The 23216-nt window shown below is 47.5% G+C and overlaps 1 protein-coding gene across 1 annotated transcript in view; it reads left to right on the top strand.

Annotated features, from left to right (window-relative positions):
• Positions 1–23216, top strand: part of LOC139377191 (AT-rich interactive domain-containing protein 4B-like) — a 186776-nt gene that overhangs the window by 27149 nt on the left and 136411 nt on the right. The window contains exons 3-6 of the mRNA XM_071120192.1: positions 5438–5548; positions 12033–12098; positions 14280–14370; positions 16943–17022. Of these exons, the coding sequence (XP_070976293.1) occupies positions 5438–5548; positions 12033–12098; positions 14280–14370; positions 16943–17022 (348 nt within the window). The remainder of the gene's footprint in view (positions 1–5437; positions 5549–12032; positions 12099–14279; positions 14371–16942; positions 17023–23216) is intronic.

Here is a 23216-nt window from a genome sequence, read left to right as displayed (position 1 = left end):
TACAGGTGCATCAAAGCTGGGACCGAGAGACTGAAAAACAGCTTCTATCTCAAGGCCATCAGACTGTTAAACAGCCACCACTAACACTGAGTGGCTGCTGCCAACACACTGACACTGACTCAACTCCAGCCACTTTAATAATGGGAATTGATGGGAAATGATGTAAATATATCACTAGCCACTTTAAACAATGCTACCTTATATAAATGTTACTTACCCTACATTATTCATCTCATACGCATACGTATATACTGTACTCTATATCATCGACGGTATCCTTATGTAATACATGTATCACTAGCCACTTTATACTATACTATGCCACTTTGTTTACATACTCATCTCATTTGTACATACTGTACCCGATACCATCTACTGTATCTTGCCTATGCTGCTCTGTACCATCACTCATTCATATATCCTTATGTACATATTCTTTATCCCCTTACACTGTGTACAAGACAGTAGTTTTGGAATTGTTAGTTAGATTACTTGTTATTACTGCATTGTCGGAACTAGAAGCACAAGCATTTCGCTACACTCGCATTAACATCTGCTAACCATGTGTATGTGACAAATAAAATTTGATTTGATTTGATTTGATTTGGATTAATATAGTACTGGCTGGATTCACGTTCACTCCTGGGGATTAATATAGTACTGGCTGGATTCACTCTACCTGGGGATTAATATAGTACTGGCTGGATTCACGTTCACCCCTGGGGATTAATATAGTACTGGCTGGATTCACTTTTCCTGGGGATTAATATAGTACTGGCTGGATTCACTTTACCTGGGGATTAATATAGTACTGGCTGGATTCACTCTACCTGGGGATTAATATAGTACTGGCTGGATTCACTCTACCTGGGGATTACTATAGTACTGGCTGGATTCACTCTACCTGGGGATTAATATAGTACTGGCTGGATTCATGTTCACTCCATGGGATTAATATAGTACTGGCTGGATTCACTCTACCTGGGGATGAATATAGTACTGGCTGGATTCACTCTACCTGGGGATTAATATGGTACTGGCTGGATTCACGTTCACTCCTGGGGATTAATATAGTACTGGCTGGATTCACTCTACCTGGGGATTAATATAGTACTGGCTGGATTCACTCTACCTGGGGATTAATATAGTACTGGCTGGATTCACTCTACTTGGGGATGAATATAGTACTGGCTGGATTCACGCTCACTCCTGGGGATTAATATAGTACTGGCTGGATTCACTCTACCTGGGGATTAATATAGTACTGGCTGGATTCACTCTACCTGGGGATTAATATAGTACTGGCTGGATTCACTCTACCTGGGGATTAATATAGTACTGGCTGGATTCACTCTACCTGGGGATTAATTTAGTACTGGCTGGATTCACTCTACCTGGGGATTAATATAGTACTGGCTGGATTCACTCTACCTGGGGATTAAAATAGTACTGGCTGGATTCACGTTCACTCCTGGGGATTAATATAGTATTGGCTGGATTCACTCTACCTGGGGATTAAAATAGTACTGGCTGGATTCACGTTCACTCCTGGGGATTAATATAGTATTGGCTGGATTCACTCTACCTGGGGATTAATATAGTACTGGCTGGATTCACTCTACCTGGGGATTAATATACTGCTGGCTGGATTCACGTTCACTCCTGGGGATTAATATAGTACTGGCTGGATTCACTCTACCTGGGGATTAATATAGTACTGGCTGGATTCACTCTACCTGGGGATTACTATAGTACTGGCTGGATTCACTCTACCTGGGGATGAATATAGTACTGGCTGGATTCACTCTACCTGGGGATTAATATAGTACTGGCTGGATTCACTCTACTTGGGGATGAATATAGTACTGGCTGGATTCACTCTACCTGGGGATTAATATAGTACTGGCTGGATTCACTCTACCTGGGGATTACTATAGTACTGGCTGGATTCACTCTACCTGGGGATGAATATAGTACTGGCTGGATTCACTCTACCTGGGGATTAATATGGTACTGGCTGGATTCACTCTACCTGGGGATGAATATAGTACTGGCTGGATTCACTCTACCTGGGGATTAATATAGTACTGGCTGGATTCACTCTACCTGGGGATTAATATAGTACTGGCTGGATTCACTCTACCTGGGGATTAATATAGTACTGGCTGGATTCACTCTACCTGGGGATTAATATAGTACTGGCTGGATTCACTCTACCTGGGGATTAATATAGTACTGGCTGGATTCACTCTACCTGGGGATTAATATAGTACTGGCTGGATTCACGTTCACTCCTGGGGATTAATATAGTACTGGCTGGATTCACTCTACCTGGGGATTAATATAGTACTGGCTGGATTCACTCTACCTGGGGATTAATATAGTACTGGCTGGATTCACGTTCACTCCTGGGGATTAATATAGTACTGGCTGGATTCACTCTACCTGGGGATTAATATAGTACTGGCTGGATTCACTCTACCTGGGGATTAATATAGTACTGGCTGGATTCACGTTCACTCCTGGGGATTAATATAGTACTGGCTGGATTCACTCTACCTGGGGATTTATATAGTACTGGCTGGATTCACTCTACCTGGGGATTAATATAGTACTGGCTGGATTCACGTTCACTCCTGGGGATTAATATAGTACTGGCTGGATTCACTCTACCTGGGGATTTATATAGTACTGGCTGGATTCACGTTCACTCCTGGGGATTAATATAGTACTGGCTGGATTCACTCTACCTGGGGATTAATATAGTACTGGCTGGATTCACTCTACCTGGGGATTAATATAGTACTGGCTGGATTCACTCTACCTGGGGATTAATATAGTACTGGCTGGATTCACGTTCACTCCTGGGGATTAATATAGTACTGGCTGGATTCACTCTACCTGGGGATTAATATAGTACTGGCTGGATTCACTCTACCTGGGGATTAATATAGTACTGGCTGGATTCACGTTCACTCCTGGGGATTAATATAGTACTGGCTGGATTCACTCTACCTGGGGATTTATATAGTACTGGCTGGATTCACTCTACCTGGGGATTAATATAGTACTGGCTGGATTCACGTTCACTCCTGGGGATTAATATAGTACTGGCTGGATTCACTCTACCTGGGGATTTATATAGTACTGGCTGGATTCACGTTCACTCCTGGGGATTAATATAGTACTGGCTGGATTCACTCTACCTGGGGATTAATATAGTACTGGCTGGATTCACTCTACCTGGGGATTAATATAGTACTGGCTGGATTCACTCTACCTGGGGATTAATATAGTACTGGCTGGATTCACTCTACCTGGGGATTACTATAGTACTGGCTGGATTCACTCTACCTGGGGATTAATATAGTACTGGCTGGATTCATGTTCACTCCATGGGATTAATATAGTACTGGCTGGATTCACTCTACCTGGGGATGAATATAGTACTGGCTGGATTCACTCTACCTGGGGATTAATATGGTACTGGCTGGATTCACTCTACCTGGGGATTAATATAGTACTGGCTGGATTCACTCTACCTGGGGATTAATATAGTACTGGCTGGATTCACTCTACCTGGGGATTAATATAGTATTGGCTGGATTCACTCTACCTGGGGATTAATATAGTACTGGCTGGATTCACTCTACCTGGGGATTAATATAGTACTGGCTGGATTCACTCTACCTGGGGATTACTATAGTACTGGCTGGATTCACTCTACCTGGGGATTACTATAGTACTGGCTGGATTCACTCTACCTGGGGATTAATATAGTACTGGCTGGATTCACGTTCACTCCTGGGGATTAATATAGTACTGGCTGGATTCACTCTACCTGGGGATTTATATAGTACTGGCTGGATTCACGTTCACTCCTGGGGATTAATATAGTACTGGCTGGATTCACTCTACCTGGGGATTTATATAGTACTGGCTGGATTCACTCTACCTGGGGATTAATATAGTACTGGCTGGATTCACGTTCACTCCTGGGGATTAATATAGTACTGGCTGGATTCACTCTACCTGGGGATTTATATAGTACTGGCTGGATTCACGTTCACTCCTGGGGATTAATATAGTACTGGCTGGATTCACTCTACCTGGGGATTAATATAGTACTGGCTGGATTCACTCTACCTGGGGATTAATATAGTACTGGCTGGATTCACTCTACCTGGGGATTAATATAGTACTGGCTGGATTCACTCTACCTGGGGATTACTATAGTACTGGCTGGATTCACTCTACCTGGGGATTAATATAGTACTGGCTGGATTCATGTTCACTCCATGGGATTAATATAGTACTGGCTGGATTCACTCTACCTGGGGATGAATATAGTACTGGCTGGATTCACTCTACCTGGGGATTAATATGGTACTGGCTGGATTCACTCTACCTGGGGATTAATATAGTACTGGCTGGATTCACTCTACCTGGGGATTAATATAGTACTGGCTGGATTCACTCTACCTGGGGATTAATATAGTACTGGCTGGATTCACTCTACCTGGGGATTAATATAGTACTGGCTGGATTCACTCTACCTGGGGATTACTATAGTACTGGCTGGATTCACTCTACCTGGGGATTACTATAGTACTGGCTGGATTCACTCTACCTGGGGATTAATATAGTACTGGCTGGATTCACTCTACCTGGGGATTAATATAGTACTGGCTGGATTCACTCTACCTGGGGATGAATATAGTACTGGCTGGATTCACTCTACCTGGGGATTAATATGGTACTGGCTGGATTCACTCTACCTGGGGATTAATATAGTACTGGCTGGATTCACTCTACCTGGGGATTAATATAGTACTGGCTGGATTCACTCTACCTGGGGATTAATATAGTACTGGCTGGATTCACTCTACCTGGGGATTAATATAGTACTGGCTGGATTCACTTCCCCTCAGACCTTACTGATTTGTAGTCCTTGGTCGTATACACTAGTAGGAACCAAACAGAACGGACCAAAGCAGAGAGGGACCTACATGAATTTGTCCAATAAATGCTTGTTCTTGTTTTCCGTTGCAAAATGTTTTAAATTGTGCACTAATGAATATAACCCTACATTTCGCTGGTATTATTCACTCACTGACGCCTCTCACTGTTCTGTCCTGACTTGAATCATTTGAATATCTTGTTCATCTCCACTAATCTGAATGTCATCATTGACTCCCTTCCACTCACGGTGTCTCCCCTCCCTTTCCTCCCTCTGTGTCTCCCCTCCCTCCCTTCCACTCACTGTGTCTCCCCTCCCTCCCTTCCACTCACGGTGTCTCCCCTCCCTCCCTCCCTCCCTCCCTCCCTCCCTCCCTCCCTCCCTCCCTCCCTCCCTCCCTCCCTCCCTCCCTCCCTCCCTCCCTCCCTCCCACTCACAATGTCCCCTCCTCCCTCCCTCCCCTTTCTCTCTGTCCAGACTCTGGAGGAGCCGCCCTACCTGACAGTGGGCACTGATGTCAGCGCCAAGTACAGAGGTGCTTTCTGTGAGGCCAAGATTAAGACTGCCAAGAGACTGGTCAAGGCCAAGGTAACTGTTCAACACTTAATGATCAGGAGATGTAATTTTGGCTAGTTGTAGCACCAGGCTAGTTGTAGCACCGGGCTAGTTCTAGGACCAGGCTAGTTCTAGGACCCAAATCAAATTTATTTATATAGCCCTTCGTACATCAGCTGATATCTCAAAGTGCTGTACAGAAACCCAGCCTAAAACCCCAAACAGCAAGCAATGCAGGTGTAGAAGCACGGTGGCTAGGAAAAACTCCCTAGAAAGGCCAAAACCTAGGAAGAAACCTAGAGAGGAACCAGGCTATGTGGGGTGGCCAGTCCTTTTCTGGCTGTGCCGGGTGGAGATTATAACAGAACATGGCCAAGATGTTCAAATGTTCATAAATGACCAGCATGGTCAAATAATAATAAGGCAGAACAGTTGAAACTGGAGCAGCAGCACGGCCAGGTGGACTGGGGACAGCAAGGAGTCATCATGTCAGGTAGTCCTGGGGCATGGTCCTAGGGCTCAGGTCCTCAGAGAGAGAGAAAGAAAGAGAGAATTAGAGAACGCACACTTAGATTCACACAGGACACCGAATAGGACAGGAGAAGTACTCCAGATATAACAAACTGACCCTAGCCCCCCCGATACATAAACTACTGCAGCATAAATACTGGAGGCTGAGACAGGAGGGGTCAGGAGACACTGTGGCCCCATCCGAGGACACCCCCGGACAGGGCCAAACAGGAAGGATATAACCCACCCACTTTGCCAAAGCACAGCCCCCACACCACTAGAGGGATATCTTCAACCACCAACTTACCATCCTGAGACAAGGCTGAGTATAGCCCACAAAGACCTCCGCCACGGCACAACCCAGACAGGATGACCACATCAGTGAATCAACCCACTCGGGTGACGCACCCCCTCCAGGGACGGCATGAGAGAGCCCCAGTAAGCCAGTGACTCAGCCCCTGTAATAGGATTAGAGGCAGAGAATCCTAGTGGAAAGAGGGGAACCGGCCAGGCAGAGACAGCAAGGGTGGTTCGTTGCTCCAGAGCCTTTCCGTTCACCTTCCCACTCCTGGGCCAGACTACACTCAATCATATGACCAGGCTAGTTCTAGCACCAGGCTAGTTCTAGCACCAGGCTAGTTCTAGCACCAGGCTAGTTGTAGCACCAGGCTAGTTGTAGCACCAGGCTAGTTCTAGAACCAGGCTAGTTTTAGGACCAGGCTAGTTTTAGGACCAGGCTAGTTGTAGCATCAGGCTAGTTGTAGCATCAGGCTAGTTGTAGCATCAGGCTAGTTGTAGCATCAGGCTAGTTGTAGGACCAGGCTAGTTCTAGCACCAGGCTAGTTCTAGCACCAGGCTAGTTTTAGCATCAGGCTAGTTGTAGCACCAGGCTAGTTGTAGCACCAGGCTAGTTGTAGCACCAGGCTAGTTGCAGCACCAGGCTAGTTCTGTAAACATCATAATCTTTGAAGTAACTATGTTTTAATTGTACAATTAATATAAATTGAAACAAAGTTTCATGGACATAATTGCTGTTTATAGATGTTTTCATTAACCCCTATGGTGCCTCCTCAAGCTGTTATAGATGCCCCCCCCCCCTATGGTGCCTCCTCTAGCTGTTTATAGATGTTCTCCTCCCCCCTATGGTGCCTCCTCAGCCTCCTCCAGCTGTTTATAGATGTTCTCCTCCCCCCCTACATAAAGAGAGAGACACTACACCACAACACTACATAAATGGAGAGACACCACAACACTACATAAAGAGAGAGACGCCACAACACTACATATAGAGAGAGACACTACAACACTACATAAAGAGAGAGACACTACAACACTACATAAAGAGAGAGACACCACAACACTACATAAAGAGAGACACTACAACACTACATAAAGAGAGACACTACAACACTACATAAAGAGAGAGACACTACAACACTACATAAAGAGAGAGACTACAACACGACATAAAGGGAGACACTACAACACTACATAGAGAGAGAGACAACACTACATAAAGAGAGAGACCCCACAACACTACATCAAGAGAGAGACCCCACAACACTACATCAAGAGAGAGACCCCACAACACTACATCAAGAGAGAGACCCCACAACACTACATAAAGAGAGAGACCCCACAACACTACATAAAGAGAGAGACCCCACAACACTACATAAAGAGAGAGACCCCACAACACTACATAAAGACAGAGACCCCACAACACTACATAAAGAGAGAGACCCCACAACACTACATAAAGAGAGAGACCCCACAACACTACATAAAGAGAGAGACCCCACAACACTACATAAAGAGAGAGACCCCACAACACTACATAAAGAGAGAGACCCCACAACACTACATAAAGAGAGAGACCCCACAACACTACATAAAGAGAGAGACCCCACAACACTACATAAAGAGAGAGACCCCACAACACTACATAAAGAGAGAGACCCCACAACACTACATAAAGAGAGAGACCCCACAACACTACATAAAGAGAGAGACCCCACAACACTACATAAAGAGAGAGACCCCACAACACTACATAAAGAGAGAGACCCCACAACACTACATAAAGAGAGAGACCCCACAACACTACATAAAGAGAGAGACCCCACAACACTACATAAAGAGAGAGACCCCACAACACTACATAAAGAGAGAGACCCCACAACACTACATAAAGAGAGAGACCCCACAACACTACATAAAGAGAGAGACCCCACAACACTACATAAAGAGAGACCCCACAACACTACATAAAGAGAGAGACCCCACAACACTACATAAAGAGAGAGACCCCACAACACTACATAAAGAGAGAGACCCCACAACACTACATAAAGAGAGAGACCCCACAACACTACATAAAGAGAGAGACCCCACAACACTACATAAAGAGAGACACCACAACACTACATAAAGAGAGAGACACCACAACACTACATAAAGAGAGACACCACAACACTACATAAAGAGAGAGACACTACAACACTACATAAAGAGAGAGACTACAACACGACATAAAGAGAGACACTACAACACTACATAAAGAGAGAGACACCACAACACTACATAAAGAGAGACACCACAACACTACATAAAGAGAGAGACACTACAACACTACATAAAGAGAGAGACTACAACACGACATAAAGAGAGACACTACAACACTACATAGAGAGAGAGACCCCACAACACTACATAGAGAGAGAGACCCCACAACACTACATAAAGAGAGAGACACCACAACACTACATAAAGAGAGACACCACAACACTACATAAAGAGAGAGACACTACAACACTACATAAAGAGAGAGACTACAACACGACATAAAGAGAGAGACTACAACACGACATAAAGGGAGACACTACAACACTACATAGAGAGAGAGACCCCACAACACTACATAGAGAGAGAGACCCCACAACACTACATAAAGAGAGAGACACCACAACACTACATAAAGAGAGACACCACAACACTACATAAAGAGAGACACCACAACACTACATAAAGAGTAAACAGCCACGAAAAATACAGATAGTGTGGTCTACAGCTTACCATGAGATACTCTACCTCAGGCGAGCAATAGCTTGAGACTTCCTTAGATATCGTGCACCAGCTGGTATTTACAAAAATACTTATTCCGCCGCCCCTGTCCTACCAGACGCCACTGTTCTATCCTGCCGGTACAGCGTATAACCAGCCAGCTCTATGTTGACTGAGTCGCTGTTCAGCTACGACTCCGTGAAGCATAAGATATGACTGTTTTGAATGTCCCGTTGGTAGTTTAATCTTCCGCGTAGGTCATCGATTTTATTCTCCAAAGTTTGCACATTTGCTAGCAGAATGGAAGGAAGTGGAGGTTTATTCAATCGCCTACAAATTCTCAAAAGGCAGCCTGCCCTCCATCCCCTTTTTCTGACGCAAAACACAAGGAACATTTCTCAATGTGTGGTATTAAAACCAATCAACTGAGCAGCCTGACTTGTTTGCCACCTCTTGTGCATCATTTCTATGAACCATACAGTTTGTCAATTCATTATCAATCCAGGGGGCTCTAACATTTAACAGCTGCATGCTTGTCAACAACTAGAATACTTTTACAAATACTTCCAGTGCTCCATCTGGATTCACACATCAGATCAACATCATTTTTTTTACATCTTCAGCTAGAGTCCTGAGTAAAGATTTTGTATGTTACTTTAGGCCCAACTTTTGGCACTTTGGCTTTCCTCGTTATTGCCACAATGTTATGGTCACTATGGGAACTGATATTACTTTGGAGCAAATCTCTGCAGCATTAGTGAAGATGTGATCAATACAAGTGGATGTCACAGATTGGTTGAGTGATAACCTCGGTCATTTTACAGGCATTAGTTAGTTTGAAGCTTCCCTGTTTTTAAAATGTTTATTTCACCTTTATTTAACCAGGGAGGCCAGTTGAGAACAAATGATCATTTACAACTGCGACCTGGCCAAGATAAAGTAAAGCAGTGTGACAAAAACAACAGAGTTACACATAAACAAACGTACAGTCAATAACACAAAAGAAAAATCTATGTACAGAATGTGCAAATGTAGAAGAGTAGGGGGGTAAGACAGAGTGTACAGTCGTGGCCAAAAAGTTTGAGAATGACACATGTTAATTTCATCAAAGTTTGCTGCTTCAGTGTCTTTAGATATTTTTGTCAGATGTTACTATGGAATACCGAAGTATAATTACAAGCATTTCATATGTGTCAAAGGCTTTTATTGACAATTACATGAAGTTGATGCAAAGAGTCAATATTTGCAGTGTTGACCCTTCTTTTTCAAGACCTCTGCAATCCGCCCTGGCATGCTGTCAATTAACTTCTGGGCCACATACTGACTGATGGCAGCCCATTCTTGCACAATCAATGCTTGGAGTTTGTCAGAATGTGTGGGTTTTTGTTTGTCCACCCGCCTCTTGAGGATTGACCACAAGTTCTCAATGGGATTAAGGTCTGGGGAGTTTCCTGGCCATGGACCCAAAATATTGATGTTTTGTTCCCCAAGCCACTTAGTTATCACTTTTGCCTTATGGCAAGGTGCTACATCACGCTGGAAAAGGTATTGTTCGTCACCAAACTGTTCCTAATTATGTCTAAAACGCCTGCCCTCACTCATAATTATGTCTTTAACGCCTCCCCTCAGCCATAATTATGTCTAAAACGCCTCCCCTCAGTCATAATTATGTCTAAAATGCATCCCCTCACTCATAATTACGTCTTTAACGCCTCCACGTCCTCATCATTATGTCTAAAACGCCTCCCCTTACTCATAATTATGTCTAAAACACATCCCCTCACTCATAATTATGTCTAAAACGCCTCCCCTCAGTCATAATTATGTCTAAAACCCCTCCCCTCAGTCATAATTTTGTCTTAAACACCTGCCCTCAGTCATAATTATGTCTAAAACGCCTCCCCTCAGTCATAATTACGTCTAAAACGCCTGCCCTCAGTCATAATTATGTCTAAAACACCTGCCCTCAGTCATAATTATGTCTAAAACGCCTGCCCTCAGTCATAATTATGTCTAAAACGCCTGCCCTCAGTCATAATTATGTCTAAAATGCCTGCCCTCAGTCATAATTATGTCTAAAACGCCTCCCCTCAGTCATAATTATGTCTAAAACGCCTGCCCTCAGTCATAATTATGTCTAAAACGCCTCCCCTCAGTCATAATTATGTCTAAAACGCCTGCCCTCAGTCATAATTATGTCTAAAACTCCTCCCCTCACTCATAATTACGTCTTTAATGCCTCCACGTCCTCATCATTATGTCTTAAACACCCCCACTCACTCATAATTATGTCTAAAACACATCCCCTCACTCATAATTACGTCTAAAACCCCTCCCCTTACTCATAATTACGTCTTAAACCCCTCCCCTTACTCATAATTACGTCTAAAACCCCTCCCCTTACTCATAATTACGTCTAAAACCCCTCCCCTTACTCATTATATAGGGAGACGGTGAAGGTTCCATTTAAAGTGAACTGCATCGTGGGTACATTTCCTCAACTATCGCTCTGGATTAGAGCGTCTGCTAAATTAATACAATGTCAATTGGGACGCAGGCCCAGTATATCTTTCAGTTATCTTCTCCATCTGACTGACTGTAAACCCCGTGATAAGAACCTATTTGTTTGTCCCAGTGTTGTAGCAACAATGTATGCTAGTCGCTAGGAGTCAGGAAGAGGACAGAATGTTGGGTATAAGTCATCAAGACACCATTCATGCTGTTATCCTGTGTATGAGCAAAGGGAAGCGTTTGTGTGTTTGCGTCAACTTGATGCTATGCGGCATCTAGGCTGTCGCACAAATGCAAGATTACCACTATTTGATATGATGATCTGACTGCACTACTGACTGTACACGACAGTGTGTAGCTAATATTTTGACAGGTTGTCGCTCCAAGGCCGTGTGATGTGGAGTAATCATCTAACCTCCATTCCCCTCTTCAGGTGACCTTTAAACCAGACCTGACCACAGTGGAGGTCCATGATGACAGCATCCAAGGCCCTCTGAAGGTAAGAGGGCTCTTTAACTGTGATCTCAGCTCCTTTAGAAATGTTTTTCAAGTCCATATGAACTGATCCAAACTGTCGTGACTTGACTTTAACATTAATCTGAAGACTGTTATTTATCTAATCCACTAACTATGCTTAATTGTTACCCGATTTAAATGAATCATGTAACAATTAACTCATTAGGTTCTGGGGCACCACGAGAGAGGTTCTTTAAAGGTTCTTTGCCAGCATCATACCACCCTGCATACCCCTGCTGGCTTGCTTCTGAAGCCTGAAGCTAAGCAGGTTTAGTCCTGGTCAGTTCCTGGATGGGAGACCAGATGCTGCTGGAAGTGGTGTTGGAGGGCCAGTAGGAGGCACTCTTTCCTCTGGTCTAAAAAATATCCCAATGCCCCTGGGCAGTGATTGCACCCTGTGTTGGGTCCCGTCTTTCGGATGGGACGTTAAGCGGGTGTCCTGACTCTCTGAGGTCATTAAAGATCCCATGGCACTTATCGTAAGAGTAGGGGTGTTAACCCCGGTGTCCTGGCTAAATTCCCAATCTGGCCCTCAACCATCACGGTCACCTAATAATCCCCAGTTTACAACTGGCTCATTCATCCCCCTCCTCTCCCCTGTAACTATTCCCCAGGTCGTTGCTGCAAATGAGAATGTGTTCTCAGTCAACTTACCTGGTAAAATAACGGACAAATAAAAAATGTAAGAGTTACCATCTGCCAAATTTAACTCTAAAAGGTCTTTACCTATCACATCTATAAACAGTTAATGTATTAATCATAACCTCATATCACATCATCATTCTGAACAGTCGTAACCTCCTTGCATCTGCAAAAACCAGAGTCTTACTTCACTACTACACAAATTGATTGGATTATTTATTTACTAGCAAATGAAACGGGAACAGGATCAAATACACAGTTTGCATTGATTATTGACTCGAGCCAAAAGATGCTGAAAACCCTAGTGGAATGACAATATGGCTACTTGTTAAAGTGGAGAGGGAGAGAGCAAGACACTTAACATTGGTACATTCAGAAACTACTCTCACCAACAGTAACCATATACTTTGCACACGAACCGCCGCTCGGTTTGCGTAAGAAATCATTCATGTATTTACGTGAAATGCCTGGGTTAGCCGGGGTCTCTCGGTGGCAGGGCAGCCTTGGAAAGGGAGTTGGGCCTTTTTCACGGCATACTTGTAAGGCTCTGATTGTCCGAAATGGTTCCGACAAGCCTTCTACTGTTGTCCTTGACTGTAGTTGTCCGGTATGCTGTGACTTGTCGTATCGTCCTGAACAGAACTACAGAGTTCCATTCACGCTTGAAGATGCTTCTTTGAAGATAGGATAGTCAGCCCTGTTGATGGTTCCCAGTGGGGTGATGAGAGTAGCGTAATACGACGGTTTGAGCAGAGTAACAGGATGGTTCCTACTTTAATTTGCTTTCGAATCTACTTTACATAGGACAGCTAATCAGCCGTACCAGTGATCGTCTCCACCTTGTGGAAGTTCAAACAACTTTAAACGTGCAGCTGCAGCTTCACATCTTTCTGGTCTGATGTGTTTTTCTCTTAACCCATCATTTATACAGTTTACTCATAAGGGGCGGTTCCGGCAAGCTGACACGCTCCCTGACCTCGGGGCGCCACTTACTCACTGTGCAAAGTCAATTCTCTATTATAGCTTCTCAAATCACATCCCTCTCTTAACAAAAATACTTTAATCATTGTTCATATTACATGCACAACGCATAGTATGGAAACTTCGTATAAGTAGTGGGTATACTTTCCAAGTTACAGTATTTCCTTTATAACATTTTTAATGACATCACAAAACAATAAACAAAATGACATTGGTGTTCTATAGATTGCCTTTGTCCATTCCCCACATTCTATGTTAGAAATATTGTTACAGTATTCACTTTTGAGCGTGGTAGAGTTTCAGCAGGAAAAGTCTGTTGAAACAAAGAACATTCATTGGTGAATTTTGGAGAGGGAGACCTGCATCTTTTCCTCTTGATTTACAACAGGGTGTGAGTTGTTAATCCCCACTAGTGCTTTCCTTTCCCGCTCTCTAGGGTGAGTGGGGGTCAGCTAGCCAGTCAGTCAGCTATTCAGTCAGCCATCCCAGGCAGTCAGTCAGCCAGTATTGAATGTTAACAGCAGTATGTCTGGTCTGTCAGGTTGGTGCTGTAGTAGAGGTGAAGAACCCTGATGGAGTGTACCAGGAAGCCTCCATCAACAAGCTGACAGACTGCAGTATATACACTGTTGGTGAGTAACATGCTTTATACACTGTTGGTAAGTATGGAAGAGTTGTCTTTGTCCTGAACAAAGTTCTCTGGTGATATCGATTCCACCTCTATATTGTCTGTCCTATTTTCTAAACTGTCAGGGATTTGTAATGAAGCTGTGAGGTGGAACTGCAGATCATTGGGTGGTGCAGATACCACACACAAGAGTAGGGATGGGGGTTTGGAATCATTTCAGTAACATGAATTTGTCATATATCGGAAATTCCTGTGGTTTTTTTTAAACAACATTTTTAACGTGAGCAGTGCTGAGGAAGGGAGAGGCTGGTGCTCTATTGTGCCGGTGAGATGGGAGCTAGCAGACACAGGGAGGGAGAGGCTGGCGCTCTATTGTGCCGGTGAGATGGGAGCTAGCAGACACAGGGAGGGAGAGGCTGGCGCTCTATTGTGCCGGTGAGATGGGAGCTACAGACACAGGGAGGGAGAGGCTGGCGCTCTATTGTGCCGGTGAGATGGGAGCTAGCAGACACAGGGAGGGAGAGGCTGGCGCTCTATTGTGCCGGTGAGATGGGAGCTAGCAGACACAGGGAGGGAGAGGCTGGCGCTCTATTGTGCCGGTGAGATGGGAGCTAGCAGACACAGGGAGGGAGAGGCCGGCGCTCTATTGTGCCGGTGAGATGGGAGCTAGCAGACACAGGAAGGGAGAGTCTGGCGCTCTATTGTGCCGGTGAGATGGGAGCTAGCAGACACAGGGAGGGAGAGGCTGGCGCTCTATTGTGCCGGTGAGATGGGAGCTAGCAGACACAGGGAGGGAGAGGCTGGCGCTCTATTGTGCCGGTGAGATGGGAGCTAGCAGACACAGGGAGGGAGAGGCTGGCGCTCTATTGTGCCGGTGAGATGGGAGCGAGCAGACACAGGGAGGGAGAGGCAGTCTGTTCTCAGCCAGTATAAAACCCACCAGGCAGTCTGTTCTCAGCCAGTATAAAACCCACCAGGCAGTCTGTTCTCAGCCAGTATAAAACCCACCAGGCAGTCTGTTCTCAGCCAGTATTAAACCCACCAGGCAGTCTGTTCTCAGCCAGTATTAAACCCACCAGGCAGTCTGTTCTCAGCCAGTATAAAACACACCAGCCAGTCTGTTCTCAGCCAGTATAAAACCCACCAGGCGATCTGTTCTCAGCCAGTATAAAACCCATCAGGCAGTCTGTTCTCAGCCAGTATAAAACCCACCAGGCAGTCTGTTCTCAGCCAGTATAAAACCCACCAGGCAGTCTGTTCTCAGCCAGTATAAAACCCACCAGGCAGTCTGTCTCACCTCTCCCTCATCTCTCTCTTTATCTCTCTCCCTCATCTCTCTCCCTCATCTCTCTCTTTATCTCTCTCCCTCATCTCTCCCTCATCTCTCTCTTTATCTCTCTCCCTCATCTCTCTCCCTTATCTCTCTCTTTATCTCTCTCCCTCATCTCTCTTTATCTCTCTCCCTCATCTCTCTCTTTATCTCTCTCCCTCATCTCTCTCTTTATCTCTCTCCCCCATCTCTCTCTTTATCTCTCTCCCTCATCTCTCTCTTTATCTCTCTTTATCTCTCCCTCCATCTCTCCCTGTCACTGTAACGTAATTATGCCAATGTGTTTTCATTAATTGCAAACCCTTAATCTATTTTATGAGAATTTGTAAGATTCTTGTTTGCATAAAATAGACGGAGACCAGCCATTTCAATAATAGGTAACAGAATTTATGCTCGGAGCGCGCTGCCACTTTACCACGAGCAACAGTTTATACACAATAACATGACGTCATTTCATTGCTTAACAGAATCCCCTCCTCTCGACCGGGACAAAGTGAGGTTAATAGTTCATTCTAACTTACTAACACACTCACAGGTCACACAACATAACTGAATTAACTTTTGACCCCCCAACATTATCGATCACCACTTAGCTGACAGTTCTAATTAACAGAAAACCTAGGAATGCACTCACTTCCTTATCTAAAAACCTCAGAGCTCAGTTTCGTCGGTTCAACTATAGGTTAACTACCTTATCAGCTTACTTAATCCACAACCCATTCGTTTCTGCCTTGTTGGAATGGTGTTCATTAACTTTAATTACTCCTTGTCCGTGTCTCACAATCCCTTCTTATGAACTCATATTGTTAATCAAATATAATAAAACAGAGTATAAGTTTACTTAGTTACAGTTCCATTTAAAATGATTTGTTCAGTCATTTAATCATCATTTTCCCAACACTCCCTAATCTCTCTCTTTATCTCTCTCCTTCATCTCACTCGTTATCTCTCTCCTTCATCTCTCTCTTTATCTCTCTCCTTCATCTCTCTCTTTATCTCTCTCCCTCATCTCTCTCTTTATCTCTCTCCTTCATCTCTCTCTTTATCTCTCTCCCTCATCCCCCTCTTTATCTCTCTCCCTCATCTCACTCTTTATCTCTCTCCCTCATCTCACTCTTTATCTCTCTCCATCTCTCTCTTTATCTCTCTCCCTCATCTCTCTCTTTCTTTCCCTCCACCTCTCCCTCATCTCTCTCTTTATCTCTCCCTCCCTCCTCTCTCCCTCAATTCATGGCTCTCCCCACAGTGTTTGATGATGGTGATGAGAAGACACTGAGGCGTTCCTCTCTCTGCCTGAAAGGAGCACGTCACTTTGCAGAGAGCGAGGTAAGTCTCAGTTGGACCCTCTCTCTACCACAGTTTAACTACAGGCCTTCGTCCCAAATGGCACCCTATTCCCTATTCTAGTGTTATAAATGAACCAGTCACCTAACCTCTCAGCTCTAACCTGTCCCCCAGCTCTCTCTAACCTGTCCACCAGCTCTCTCTAACCTGTCCCCCAGCTCTCTCTAACCTGTCCCCCAGCTCTCTCTAACCTGTCCCCCAGCTCTAACCTGTCCCCCAGCTCTAACCTGTCCCCCCAGTTTTAACCTGTCCCCCCAGCTCTAACCTGTCCCCCCAGCTCTCTCTAACCTGTCCCCCCAGCTCTCTCTAACCTGTCCCCCAGCTCTCTCTAACCTGTCCCCCAGCTCTCTCTAACCTGTCCCCCAGCTCTCTCTAACTTGTCCCCCAGCTCTCTCCCCCAGCTCTCTAACCTGTCCCCCAGCTCTCTCTAACCTGTACCCAGCTCTCTCTAACCTGTCTCCCAGCTCTCTCTAACCTGTCTCCCAGCTCTCTCTAACCTGTCTCCCAGCTCTCTCTAACCTGTCTCCCAGCTCTCTCTAACCTGTCTCCCAGCTCTCTCTAACCTGTCTCCCAGCTCTCTCTAACCTGTCCCCCAGCTGCTCTCTCTAACCTGTCTCCCAGCTCTCTCTAACCTGTCCCCCAGCTCTCTCTAACCTGTCTCCCAGCTCTCTCTAACCTGTCCCCCAGCTCTCTCTAACCTGTCCCCCAGCTCTCTCTAACCTGTCCCCCAGCTCTAACTAACCTGTCCCCCAGCTCTAACTAACCTGTCCCCCAGCTCTCTCTTACCTGTCTCTCTCTAACCTGTCCCCTAGCTCTAACCTGTCCCCCAGCTCTAACCTGTCCCCCCAGCTCTAACCTGTCCCCCAGCTCTCTCTAACCTGTCTCCCAGCTCTCTCTAACCTGTCCCCCAGCTCTCTATAACCTGTCCCCCAGCTGCTCTCTCTAACCTGTCTCCCAGCTCTCTCTAACCTGTCCCCCAGCTCTAACCTGTCCCCCAGCTCTCTCTAACCTGTCCCCCAGCTCTCTCTAACCTGTCCCCCAGCTCTAACTAACCTGTCCCCCAGCTCTAACTAACCTGTCCCCCAGCTCTAACTAACCTGTCCCCCAGCTCTCTCTAACCTGTCTCTCTCTAACCTGTCCCCCAGCTCTCTCTAACCTGTCCCCCAGCTCTCTCTAACCTGTCCCCCAGCTCTCTCCCCCAGCTCTCTCTAACCTGTCCCCCAGCTCTCTCTAACCTGTCTCCCAGCTCTCTCTAACCTGTCTCCCAGCTCTCTCTAACCTGTCTCCCAGCTCTCTCTAACCTGTCTCCCATCTCTCTCTAACCTGTCTTCCAGCTCTCTCTAACCTGTCTCCCAGCTCTCTCGAACATGTCCCACAGCTCTCTCTAACCTGTCCCACAGCTCTCTCTAACCTGTCCCACAGCTCTCTCTAACCTGTCCCACAGCTCTCTCTAACCTGTCTCCCATCTCTCTCTAACCTGTCTCCCATCTCTCTCTAACCTGTCTCCCATCTCTCTCTAACCTGTCTCCCATCTCTCTCTAACCTGTCTTCCAGCTCTCTCTAACCTGTCTCCCAGCTCTCTCTAACCTGTCTCCCAGCTCTCTCTAACCTGTCTCCCAGCTCTCTCTAACCTGTCTCCCAGCTCTCTCTAACCTGTCTCCCAGCTCTCTCTAACCTGTCTCCCAGCTCTCTCTAACCTGTCTCCCAGCTCTCTCTAACCTGTCCCCCAGCTCTCTCTAACCTGTCCCCCAGCTCTCTCTAACCTGTCCCACAGCTCTCTCTCTAACCTGTCCCACAGCTCTCTCTAACCTGTCTCCCAGCTCTAACCTGTCTCCCAGCTCTAACCTGTCCCCCAGCTCTCTCTAACCTGTCCCCCAGCTCTCTCTAACCTGTCCCCCAGCTCTCTCTAACCTGTCCCCCAGCTCTCTCTAACCTGTCCCCCAGCTCTCTCTAACCTGTCTCCCAGCTCTCTCTAACCTGTCCCCCAGCTCTCTCTAACCTGTCTCCCAGCTCTCTCTAACCTGTCTCCCAGCTCTCTCTAGCCTGTCTCCCAGCTCTCTCTAACCTGTCTCCCAGCTCTCTCTAACCTGTCTCCCAGCTCTCTCTTACCTGTCCCACAGCTCTCTCTAACCTGTCCCACAGCTCTAACCTGTCTCACAGCTCTCTCTAACCTGTCTCACAGCTCTCTCTAACCTGTCTCCCAGCTCTCTCTAACCTGTCTCCCAGCTCTCTCTAACCTGTCTCCCAGCTCTCTCTAACCTGTCTCCCAGCTCTCTCTAACCTGTCTCCCAGCTCTCTCTAACCTGTCTCCCAGCTCTCTCTAACCTGTCTCCCAGCTCTCTCTAACCTGTCTCCCAGCTCTCTCTAACCTGTCTCCCAGCTCTCTCTAACCTGTCTCCCAGCTCTCTCTAACCTGTCCCCCAGCTCTAACCTGTCCCCCAGCTCTAACCAACCTGTCTCCCAGCTCTCTCTAACCTGTCTCCCAGCTCTCTCTAACCTGTCTCCCAGCTCTCTCTAACCTGTCTCCCAGCTCTCTCTAACCTGTCTCCCAGCTCTCTCTAACCTGTCTCCCAGCTCTCTCTAACCTGTCTCCCAGCTCTCTCTAACGTGTCCCACAGCTCTCTCTAACCTGTCCCACAGCTCTCTCTAACCTGTCTCACAGCTCTCTCTAACCTGTCCCCCAGCTCTAACCTGTCCCCCAGCTCTAACCTGTCCCCCCAGCTCTAACCTGTCCCCCCAGCTCTAACCTGTCCCCCCAGCTCTAACCTGTCCCCCCAGCTCTAACCTGTCCCCCCAGCTCTCTCTAACCTGTCCCCCAGCTCTCTCTAACCTGTCCCCCAGCTCTCTCTAACCTGTCCCCCAGCTCTCTCTAACCTGTCCCCCAGCTCTCTCTAACCTGTCCCCCAGCTCTCTCTAACCTGTCCCCCAGCTCTCTCTAACCTGTCCCCCAGCTCTCTCTAACCTGTCCCCCAGCTCTCTCTAACCTGTCTCCCAGCTCTCTCTAACCTGTCTCCCAGCTCTCTCTAACCTGTCTCCCAGCTCTCTCTAACCTGTCTCCCAGCTCTCTCTAACCTGTCTCCCAGCTCTCTCTAACCTGTCTCCCAGCTCTCTCTAACCTGTCTCCCAGCTCTCTCTAACCTGTCTCCCAGCTCTCTCTAACCTGTCCCCCAGCTCTCTATAACCTGTCCCCCAGCTGCTCTCTCTAACCTGTCTCCCAGCTCTCTCTAACCTGTCCCCCAGCTCTAACCTGTCCCCCAGCTCTCTCTAACCTGTCCCCCAGCTCTAACTAACCTGTCCCCCAGCTCTAACTAACCTGTCCCCCAGCTCTAACTAACCTGTCCCCCAGCTCTAACTAACCTGTCCCCCAGCTCTCTCTAACCTGTCTCTCTCTAACCTGTCCCCCAGCTCTCTCTAACCTGTCCCCCAGCTCTCTCCCCCAGCTCTCTCTAACCTGTCCCCCAGCTCTCTCTAACCTGTCTCCCAGCTCTCTCTAACCTGTCTCCCAGCTCTCTCTAACCTGTCTCCCAGCTCTCTCTAACCTGTCTCCCAGCTCTCTCTAACCTGTCTCCCAGCTCTCTCTAACCTGTCTCCCAGCTCTCTCTAACCTGTCCCCCAGCTCTCTCTAACCTGTCTCCCAGCTCTCTCTAACATGTCTCCCAGCTCTCTCGAACATGTCCCACAGCTCTCTCTAACCTGTCCCACAGCTCTCTCTAACCTGTCCCACAGCTCTCTCTAACCTGTCTCCCATCTCTCTCTAACCTGTCTCCCATCTCTCTCTAACCTGTCTCCCATCTCTCTCTAACCTGTCTTCCAGCTCTCTCTAACCTGTCTCCCAGCTCTCTCTAACCTGTCTCCCAGCTCTCTCTAACCTGTCTCCCAGCTCTCTCTAACCTGTCTCCCAGCTCTCTCTAACCTGTCTCCCAGCTCTAACCTACCTGTCCCCCAGCTCTCTCTAACCTGTCCCCCAGCTCTCTCTAACCTGTCCCACAGCTCTCTCTCTAACCTGTCCCACAGCTCTCTCTAACCTGTCTCCCAGCTCTAACCTGTCCCCCAGCTCTCTCTAACCTGTCCCCCAGCTCTCTCTAACCTGTCCCCCAGCTCTCTCTAACCTGTCTCCCAGCTCTCTCTAACCTGTCCCCCAGCTCTCTCTAACCTGTCCCCCAGCTCTCTCTAACCTGTCCCCCAGCTCTCTCTAACCTGTCTCCCAGCTCTCTCTAACCTGTCTCCCAGCTCTCTCTAGCCTGTCTCCCAGCTCTCTCTAACCTGTCTTCCAGCTCTCTCTAACCTGTCTCCCAGCTCTCTCTAACCTGTCTCCCAGCTCTCTCTAACCTGTCTCCCAGCTCTCTCTAACCTGTCTCCCAGCTCTCTCTAACCTGTCTCCCAGCTCTAACCTACCTGTCCCCCAGCTCTCTCTAACCTGTCCCCCAGCTCTCTCTAACCTGTCCCACAGCTCTCTCTCTAACCTGTCCCACAGCTCTCTCTAACCTGTCTCCCAGCTCTAACCTGTCCCCCAGCTCTCTCTAACCTGTCCCCCAGCTCTCTCTAACCTGTCCCCCAGCTCTCTCTAACCTGTCCCCCAGCTCTCTCTAACCTGTCCCCCAGCTCTCTCTAACCTGTCCCCCAGCTCTCTCTAACCTGTCCCCCAGCTCTCTCTAACCTGTCTCCCAGCTCTCTCTAGCCTGTCTCCCAGCTCTCTCTAGCCTGTCTCCCAGCTCTCTCTAACCTGTCTCCCAGCTCTCTCTAACCTGTCTCCCAGCTCTCTCTAACCTGTCTCCCAGCTCTCTCTAACCTGTCTCCCAGCTCTCTCTTACCTGTCCCACAGCTCTCTCTAACCTGTCCCACAGCTCTAACCTGTCTCACAGCTCTCTCTAACCTGTCTCACAGCTCTCTCTAACCTGTCTCCCAGCTCTCTCTAACCTGTCTCCCAGCTCTCTCTAACCTGTCTCCCAGCTCTCTCTAACCTGTCTCCCAGCTCTCTCTAACCTGTCTCCCAGCTCTCTCTAACCTGTCTCCCAGCTCTCTCTAACCTGTCTCCCAGCTCTCTCTAACCTGTCTCCCAGCTCTCTCTAACCTGTCTCCCAGCTCTCTCTAACCTGTCTCCCAGCTCTCTCTAACCTGTCCCCCAGCTCTAACCTGTCCCCCAGCTCTCTCTAACCTGTTTCCCAGCTCTCTCTAACCTGTCTCCCAGCTCTCTCTAACGTGTCCCACAGCTCTCTCTAACGTGTCCCACAGCTCTCTCTAACCTGTCCCACAGCTCTCTCTAACCTGTCTCACAGCTCTCTCTAACCTGTCCCCCAGCTCTAACCTGTCCCCCAGCTCTAACCTGTCCCCCAGCTCTCTCTAACCTGTCCCCCCAGCTCTCTCTAACCTGTCCCCCCAGCTCTCTCTAACCTGTCCCCCAGCTCTCTCTAACCTGTCTCCCAGCTCTCTCTAACCTGTCCCACAGCTCTAACCTGTCTCCCAGCTCTCTCTAACCTGTCTCCCAGCTCTCTCTAACCTGTCCCCCAGCTCTAACCTGTCCCCCAGCTCTAACCTGTCCCCCCAGCTCTAACCTGTCCCCCAGCTCTAACCTGTCCCCCCAGCTCTAACCTGTCCCCCAGCTCTAACCTGTCCCCCCAGCTCTAACCTGTCCCCCAGCTCTCTCTAACCTGTCCCCCAGCTCTCTCTAACCTGTCCCCCAGCTCTCTCTAACCTGTCCCCCAGCTCTCTCCCCCAGCTCTCTCTAACCTGTCCCCCAGCTCTCTCTAACCTGTCCCCCAGCTCTCTCCCCCAGCTCTCTCTAACCTGTCCCCCAGCTCTCTCTAACCTGTCCCCCAGCTCTCTCTAACCTGTCTCCCAGCTCTAACCTGTCTCCCAGCTCTCTCTAACCTGTCTCCCAGCTCTCTCTAACCTGTCTCCCAGCTCTCTCTAACCTGTCTCCCAGCTCTCTCTAACCTGTCTCCCAGCTCTAACCTACCTGTCCCCCAGCTCTCTCTAACCTGTCCCCCAGCTCTCTCTAACCTGTCCCACAGCTCTCTCTCTAACCTGTCCCACAGCTCTCTCTAACCTGTCTCCCAGCTCTAACCTGTCCCCCAGCTCTCTCTAACCTGTCCCCCAGCTCTCTCTAACCTGTCCCCCAGCTCTCTCTAACCTGTCTCCCAGCTCTCTCTAACCTGTCCCCCAGCTCTCTCTAACCT

Source organism: Oncorhynchus clarkii, chromosome 20, assembly GCF_045791955.1.
Source record: "Oncorhynchus clarkii lewisi isolate Uvic-CL-2024 chromosome 20, UVic_Ocla_1.0, whole genome shotgun sequence".
NCBI classification, from domain to species: Eukaryota; Metazoa; Chordata; class Actinopteri; order Salmoniformes; family Salmonidae; genus Oncorhynchus; species Oncorhynchus clarkii.
This window is presented reverse-complemented; position numbering and strand designations above follow the sequence as displayed.